The sequence below is a fragment of the Struthio camelus genome, chromosome 3 (assembly GCF_040807025.1).
Source record: "Struthio camelus isolate bStrCam1 chromosome 3, bStrCam1.hap1, whole genome shotgun sequence".
In the NCBI taxonomy this organism is placed as follows: domain Eukaryota; kingdom Metazoa; phylum Chordata; class Aves; order Struthioniformes; family Struthionidae; genus Struthio; species Struthio camelus.
The window spans coordinates 92,729,820-92,737,618 of NC_090944.1; the positions used below are offsets into that span (position 1 = coordinate 92,729,820).

Genomic DNA, 7,799 nt, shown 5'->3' on the forward strand with positions numbered 1-7,799 from the left:
GGCGCACGCGCGGCGTCGCGCCTGGCTCGGGCGGGAAGGGCGCCGCCTTCGCGCGGGCTGGTTGCAGGCCGCGGGGCGCGAAGGCAGCAGGCGGCGCGGCGCGGCGCGGCGCGGGGGGAGGAGGAGGAAGGGGACAGCGCAGCAAAGCGGCTGGGGGAGCGGCGCTGCTAGCCGGGAGCCATGGAGAAGCACTCCAAGCCGCTGAAATTTGCCGCCGCGGCGGGAGGAAAGCGGCGACAGCACCCGCTCGATAAAGACAGCGTGAGCGGCCGGCGTTGCGCAGGCGGCTGCCGGGCCGGGCCGGGCCGGGCCGGGGTGGGGGAAGCAGGTCCGCGGGGGCGCCCGCCTTGCCGCGCCGCTCGCGCCCGGGCGGGTGCTGGCGGCGCGGGAGTGGGTTGGGGCGTGGGGGCGGCGGTAACGGCCGCAACCGCCGCGGGGCGGTGCCATGGCGGCCCGGCCCGGCCGCGGTGGGCCCGGGCTGCTGCGCTTTACCTGGAAATGGAGGGGCCTTGGGTGGTTGCCGTGCTGAGGCAAGGGGAGACTCGGGAAGGACGGTATAGCGTTTGGGAGGGGCGTGGGGCTTGGCGTGCAGGTAAACGGTGAGTGTGATCTTGTGACAAGTCAGGGATAAGGCAAATTTTCCTATCTACCCTTCCCTCTTTCCATCTGGCTTCACAAATCCTTTTCTCTTTTTACTGTTTCCATCTTTTTCCTCTGGTTTGGGATGCTTCTTCCCCTTTCTGCTTGGCCTGATGTAATGCTAGTGTCCGCTTACAGCTGGTGTGTCATCTTAAAGCCTCCTCAAGGTAAAAAAAAAAAAAAAAAAAAAAAAAAAGCAACGATGGGCCTCCCTCTTGCAGTCCAGTCTTTCCAACTTGAGGTATTACTTTTTTAGTTCTCTAAGTTAGAGGAAGGCATGTCCTGCTTTGAGGAAACATTCAAGAAAGGGTTTTGTAATTTTAGAGCAACTGTTGGTTGTTAAAACAGGTATATTAACAAACAATGCTTCTTTCAAATATCAAAAGCTTTCTTTTATCAACATGTTTACTTTCATGTCCTAGGCTAGGTCAATTTAGTAGTGTCCGCTGAAAGAGAACAGTTGGTCATTTTGTCTTACACGAGAATCTTACTGGCAATTGCTGTCTTTTCACACAGCTTCCTGGCTGAGGCCTGACTCTTACAGCATGTTGTATTTCTCAATAAAATGTCAAACCATTACACACAGTTTTACTAGGTTTATTTGGAAGGATGATAATTATGGGATTATGATTAGTATATAATTGGTTTTATCTTTTAAATTTTCTACTGTTACAGTTACTGAATGCCTGACAAAATAGGACTTTTTCATAGATTTTAACATTGAAAGTAGTGCAGAAGGTGTTTTCATGGATTGTTCTAAAAACTGAAAGATGATTGTGTTATGGGATCAGATATCCGTCTGCCTGAGTGGTGGGCGTTTGTTTTCTTATTCAGTAACATCAGAAAAGATTTTTATATGGACAAATGCTAAACTGTTTCTTGTTTTTTTGAGAGTCTTTTTTTTTTTTTCCAAGAAGGGTCTCAATATTAAACAGAAAGGTAATTGCAACATTGTGCTAAATTTGTAATCCCATACTAATGCACATGGAGAAGTAAATGGTAACATATTAACATAAGTGTTTGCCTTATGAAACACAGAAGTAGATTTATTATGCTCAATTAAAAGTCTTAGTTAGGAAACTGGTAAAGGTGAAACTGTATAGAGTTATTAGTAAGGTTTCTCCTTGCCTCATTAGTAAATAGGTTCTCATACCTGAGTAAAGGGTAATGGAAACTTCTCTCACTGCTCATAACAGTTCAACTTGAAAGTAACAGCATTGTTTGAAGACTTGTGCTATTGACAGAAATTTTCTTTGGGCTGTAATTGTGCAGTCTGAAGATGTTCTGGTTCTTCCTTTCGCCATGATTGCAAGGAACTGCTATTTAGACTGTTCTCATTTTCACACATTGATTTTGACTGAAATGAATTGTCATGCTCATCTGAGCAGCTCAGATGGCAGAGCTGAGGTCCTCTGTTAGAGAATGTGTGATGAACAGGTAGGGGCTATAACCTTTACATGACTGAGCTTCAGTCAGAACGTAGTGAGCATGCACAGCCTAGGTGCATATGTGTTTGCTCCTTGCATTTTTAGTATACTGTAACTGCTCTTCAGAACCTGCATTGTTGGCATGGTATTAAAAAATACCTGCAGCCAATTTGCTTTAGGGCTGCCAACATCACTGGTTTGTGACAGGATTACCTGATAGTGAGAAGCCAGGAGAGAAGTGTGGGTCACGTCCTTAGTTTAGACAGGGCTAATGTGTAAGTGATTTCTTAGAGAAGAACCTGCATTGCTTCCCTTATTTTTAAGCTTTTGAGACTGAAAGATTTGCAAGCCCCTAAGAAATGCATTTTCTAAAGTAATTCTCATTAGATTTTTGCACTTTCCATATATGCACAATTTTTTTCATTTACCTTTTAGCATCAGACTACGCTGTGGTGTTCCATAACCTTTGTGTTCTGTTCTGCTCTCCTGGGAAGCAGCTGATTATTTTATATGGCCTAAATTCTCTTTAAAGTCAGAAAGCAGAGCAAGGGACTGAAGAATCATAAAACTTGAAAACAGGATGCAGCTGGTATGGAAGGCTGCTGTCTGTAGCATATGTCACAATCTTGTTTCCATGTGCTTTTCTGTCTCTTTCTTGCTTTGTTACCTCTTTACGGTTCTGTTTTAAGCCAGGCATGGAGGACAGCAGATTATATATTCTGTATGCATCATCAGATTTGCTGCTTGCGTGCATGTTATAGGGCCAGGTTCTGCTATGTGTATTTAAATGAATGATATTATACAAGCTGGATGGGGAGCACACATGGATCTTCAGAGTTTTGGTGACAAATAAAAATAAGTACTGGTCTGTTTTTAAGTTTCAAGCCAAATTGTAAAGATTGGAAGTAGAAATATATTCCTACCTGAAAGTGAACAAATTGAAAGTAATTAATATATAACATATGGCATTAGTCTGTTAGCCTCACAAAGAATGAGAACAAGTAAAATTACCTAGTAGAGGAACTGGAAACAGTTAACAGTGGCAGACACATATCTTAATTTCCGTAATCTTTTACTTAGACAGTAGAGTGGATTCAGAGTGCTGGTGTGCAGCATTTGTTCAACTGAATTTAATTGCAAACTTCAGTGGACAAGAAATGAAAATTGAGCAGAAGTTAATCACTGTTCTCATTTCAGGCGAGAGCTGTGGTCACAAAGAAGCCAGAAGAAAAGCCATCAGTTTTCTAGTTTTTCCACTTCTTTTCATAAGACATTCCTAGACTAGAGATTTTCTTTCTTCCTCTTAATTATGCAGCGTAAAGTATTATTTATAAACTGTTAAATACTGAACTATTGACATGTGATGCTGACCTTTATTGTTTTGCACAGATGAAAGAAAAAAGGAAACGCTCAAGTGATGAAGCTTCAGGTATAGCTGCAGTGGAAGAAGAGTCTTTTACAGATTTGACAAAAACTGAACTATCGTCGTTGAAAGCTAACAGAACAAAGATAAGATACGCCAATACGTACAGACTGGAGTCATATAATAAATTTCAGGATTATATCGTAAGAAACAAAGCTCAAGAGATACTAACGGTATGGTATGATTTTAATGGACTAACTGTTTAATGTAATTGCAAAAGTAATTTCAGTCTTGCAAAGACTATGCGATAGCGTTGGCTGCTTATGTTTAAATGAGCATAAATCTTTGCAGACTTGGATCTTTAGTACACAAATGCAGTTCCAATTGGCTCTGTTCTGCAAGGTGTGGAAGGCCCTGTGCAAGGCAGCTGCTGAGCATGTGCTGTTAAGATGGGGCTGATGCTTCTTAAACTTCTGCACCCTTCTAAATTAAGACGAGCCTGCAGCACAATCCAAAATATCCTGATCTCTAAAGTATCCTGCTGTCCAAAGATTCTGATCTTGAATTTGTGCAATGTAACTACTTCAATTACTTCTGCTGATATCACATGACAGGCACGAAGTATGCGTGGGGTCCTTGACAGTCTGACTACCACGTGCAAAAGTCAAGCAGAGATGAATGAAAATTATCTGTTGAAGTAGTATGTAGCTGTTAGAGTGAAACCTTGAAAAATTCTGCAATCCAGAAGACAGACTTTGGATATATGGAACAGGTATTTGTAGCACTATTTTGCAGTGAACTGAGTCCAAGTGAAGGAGAATAGTGCACCCTGTTTGTTGAATGGAGATCAGCTGGACGTGCTTAAATGTCACTTTCAAAAAACAGTTAAAACATTTTACGGTAAAAATAGTGCAACCTTTGCTCTTTGAGAGCAACACTTGTGTTCTACGGGCCCTTCTACCAATTAGTTCTTCATAATGAAAATCACTGTAAAAGCTTCTTGCAAAAGACCGCCAGGATGAAAATTAAGATTGTTCAAATTTATTTTTGGTAGAATAAACTTCAAGAAACCAAATATGATGGAGTTTCTAGTCCCTCCTTGTGTGCTTCAATCTCCGAAGAAATATTAATGGCTATTAAGGAATTGGGCTATGACCGTTACAAGTACGTCGTATCAGTACTAATTGTGGAAAAGGCAGGCCAGGCAATAAATGTGAGCAAACAAATTGTTCATAATTCCTTTTGCAAACTGAAAATGATTTTTTTTTGAACTGTATCTTCTCTCTTAGGTGTTGGAAGTGGATTTGTTGGAAGTGGATCTTTGGAGCCTTTAGGTTGCTTATGGGGAATAGTCTGCTAAGTGACAATTTAAGGGGCTGTAGTGTGTCTGCGAAGCCTTGTGAAGGTTGTATTTTTGAGTTTTAAGCAGCCCTGCTGCTTTTTGCTGTCAACCAGCTACATCACCTGGGTACTCTGCCAGTACAATTGCATGACTATGCAGTGAATTCTTTTTTCTTCTTCTAGTGGACTTTGATTTCCAGTTAGTTCAGCACATAGCAGTGCGAAATGATATAGGGGTGAAGGAATGGGAAAGGAATGAGTGGTAAGGAAAGGAATGGAAACTGTTTCAACTGTAGCTGCCAGCAAATAAATGTTTTTGTGACTACAACCTAACATAGGTAATCTGAACGTGGGACACCCAAAACAAAGGTGACTTTCCTTCATTGTATCTAAATTTACATGCGTAGCAAGCTCCCTTTGGCATTCAGCATACTTTTTGGTACCTTGCTGAGCATTAGAGAACACTTCTAGTTAAGAATGTTCGTGTATCATCAGCTCTTAAAGCCTCATGTCCTACTGAAGTGGAACTACACTCTGTTGTTAATGGGTTACTTGGAACAACGTGTAGGGGAGCTGGAAACCTTTAGAGTTTTGGTTCAATAGTAGCAGTTTTCATTGCCGCTTTAGTAGTAGAGTGTGTTCATGCTAGTCAGTTACTTTCAGAGCACTCAACCCAAGGTATGTTAAGGTGAAGGCGTTGGTGTTTGGAGTTTGCCAAATACAAATACCGTATGGAAAGATTTATGAGGACACATACTGAAAAGAAATGAAACAACTGTATTTTATAGCTAAGCAGGATGGAATTTTTAATTGTCCTTTTTCACACCACTCTCTACCCAGCTTGTTCTGTTAGTACTCTTGGGCACCATCATGTCAACTCACTTGCCCAGAAAGTAAATATGGACTTGTAATGAGGATTTTCTACTCCTAACTAAGCCATAAACAAAGTGCTACTCCATACAAAGTAAAATGCCCTTCTAGCAAATACGTGGGATTAGTATTGTTACTTTTTACTGAGGCAGAGGGTGTGAAGATAAAGAGGGATTTGGTATGGACCGATCACCCAAACCTACGCTTGAGATTGCAGTTTGAAGGGATGCTGGCTTTGGTAATGAAGCCAGTCTGTGAGGTGGCTACAATGCTGGTGCTGTGCCACAACGTGCTGCCTCTAAAGCTGTTACTATATGACTGCTTGTAGGGCTGTAGAATAAAATGGATCATTGAAATGATCCAAATTAAACATACCCCCCCCCCGAAATATTTCAGTGGTCAGTTCACAGTTTAGCTTTGAAAACAATTTTACCAAAACAACTGAAAGGCTAGCGAATGGTCGCAAATAAACTGCAGTAAGCCGCTGGAGGTGGAGGAGTGAGGATATGACTTCTTAGATGGATTTGTTGTCAAAATGGATGTCAAATTAGTTTGAAGGGATACTGTGACAGTATGTCAGAGTACTAATAAGTGAACATGAGAATTGAGGTTTTGGTGTAGAGAATTTTGGATCCAATGGGGTGGAGGGGGAAGCTTTACTGTGAAGCAAAAATGTGTTTTAGCATCACGTAGCACTTGTTCATTTTCACTGTGATTTTGCAGTTGTGTTTTTACTACTTACGACTCACATAATGCATCTGTATATTGTTATGTGTTCTTTTAAAAATATAAAATTTGTGCTATATGGATTTACAAATAGCTTGTTCTTTTCTTTCCTTTAGGTTGCCAGCAGATGGGTGTGGGATGTTCAAAGAGACACCTGGGTTTCAGCTAAATGTGAAACTGAAACCTTTATTGCACTGGCTTTGGTAATGGCTTGTTATTATGAGTAGTGCCCTAAAAGCCACACCTGTTTTTGAGCATCACAGTACTTGGTATATTTGAAAAAGTTCCAAACATCACTATTTTAGCACTGAATTTTTAGCCCAACACCACTGGTACATTGAAAAGGATGCATTTCAGCTAATTTTACCTTTCTTCTCTTTGAAAAAACTTGTGAAATATGTATGGTTGAGTACATATGGGCCTCATCTGTCATAACTCTCTGTTTTGGAAGTTAAAGGAAGTGTTGTAAAGATAAACTTCACGAAATTTTCAATGTGACTTTCTAGTGCATGCCTGGACGTGCCAAGAAATGTATTTACAATAAATTGAAAGCATCAATTTTTTTTTAGAGTTTGTGCCTCATTGGCTTTGTAAGAGAAAGTGTGTGATTTTGTTGTTGTTGTTCTTGTAATGATGATAAAATGCCACAGCTTGAGTTTGTGTAGAAACAGCAAAATGGGAAGCCATCTTTACCAGCTATCTTCTACCTTTACCATTTTTGAAGTCTTTATAGAATATAGAGTATTATTTTTTTCCTTCTTAATAGTTAGTCACACTTAGGGTTTATGCACACACATCAGTTTGTCTTGAACGGAATGGACGTTTAATCATTACCTTCCTTGGGCCTTAAACTTGCATTAGATATGAACTCTGTTCAGGCCCCTGGCAGAAATATTCAGTGAGTGAATTCAGTGAATTTGACTGGCTTCTAATGGTGCAAGCGGAGAGATTGGTGTACGCTCAGTAACAAGACAACTGAAAACTTGTACTTAACCAGCAAAGACAGCAGTGATTATATTTTGAAAAGTCAGACTGCGACAGATCCATATGGTACTTAGACTTCTGGTTTTAGAACTGGAAGTTGAATGTTGATGCCTCTTTCATTGCAATTACATTTTTAAGAGTTGAAAAAATATATATATACGTAAGAACACATCTCATGCGTTTATTATTTTTAAATGTCTTGTGGCCTGCGAGGATCTGACTGCGCTTAGAATTTTTTGTAGGCAAAAGGTGTGAGATTCCTAACAGAAACCATCTGAAAGTTGTAAAAAGCAGCTTGCAGTCACCAAAGGTGGGTGGATGCACAGCACCCGCTGCGCATGTAGGAGCACCCCTGCAACGCAGGCAAATCCTTTAGGATCCTGACTTTGCAGATTCTTACATGGGGGGGGGGGGGCTTCTGTGCGGGCGCCCGTGCGTCCGTGCTCTTG

General features: G+C 41.2%; 1 protein-coding gene across 6 annotated transcripts; it reads left to right on the forward strand.

The window, feature by feature from the left end:
• Positions 1–6,928, forward strand: DYNLT2 (dynein light chain Tctex-type 2). Of its 6 annotated transcripts, none has more exons than XM_068939102.1 (6): positions 182–261; positions 765–806; positions 2,502–2,655; positions 3,456–3,662; positions 4,484–4,642; positions 6,483–6,928. In XM_068939102.1, the coding sequence occupies exons 3-6, from the start codon at positions 2,647–2,649 to the stop codon at positions 6,591–6,593; spliced, it is 486 nt and encodes a 161-aa protein (XP_068795203.1). In that variant the 5' UTR covers positions 182–261; positions 765–806; positions 2,502–2,646; the 3' UTR covers positions 6,594–6,928. The 6 variants fall into 6 exon arrangements, with proteins under 6 accessions (XP_068795202.1, XP_068795207.1, XP_068795203.1 ...); XM_068939103.1 differs by having other exon boundaries at positions 194–261; positions 778–806; XM_068939104.1 differs by lacking the exon at positions 2,502–2,655.
• The last annotated feature ends 871 nt before the right edge of the window (positions 6,929–7,799 follow it).

Coding starts and splice junctions, on each gene's coding strand:
- DYNLT2 (XM_068939101.1), top strand. CDS start 181: ATGGAGAAGCACTCCAAGCCGCTGAAATTTGCCGCCGCGGCGGGAGGA. Junction 3,663..4,483: donor AAGCTCAAGAGATACTAACG/GTATGGTATGAT, acceptor TATTTTTGGTAG/AATAAACTTCAAGAAACCAA. Junction 4,643..6,482: donor AGGCAGGCCAGGCAATAAAT/GTGAGCAAACAA, acceptor TCTTTCCTTTAG/GTTGCCAGCAGATGGGTGTG.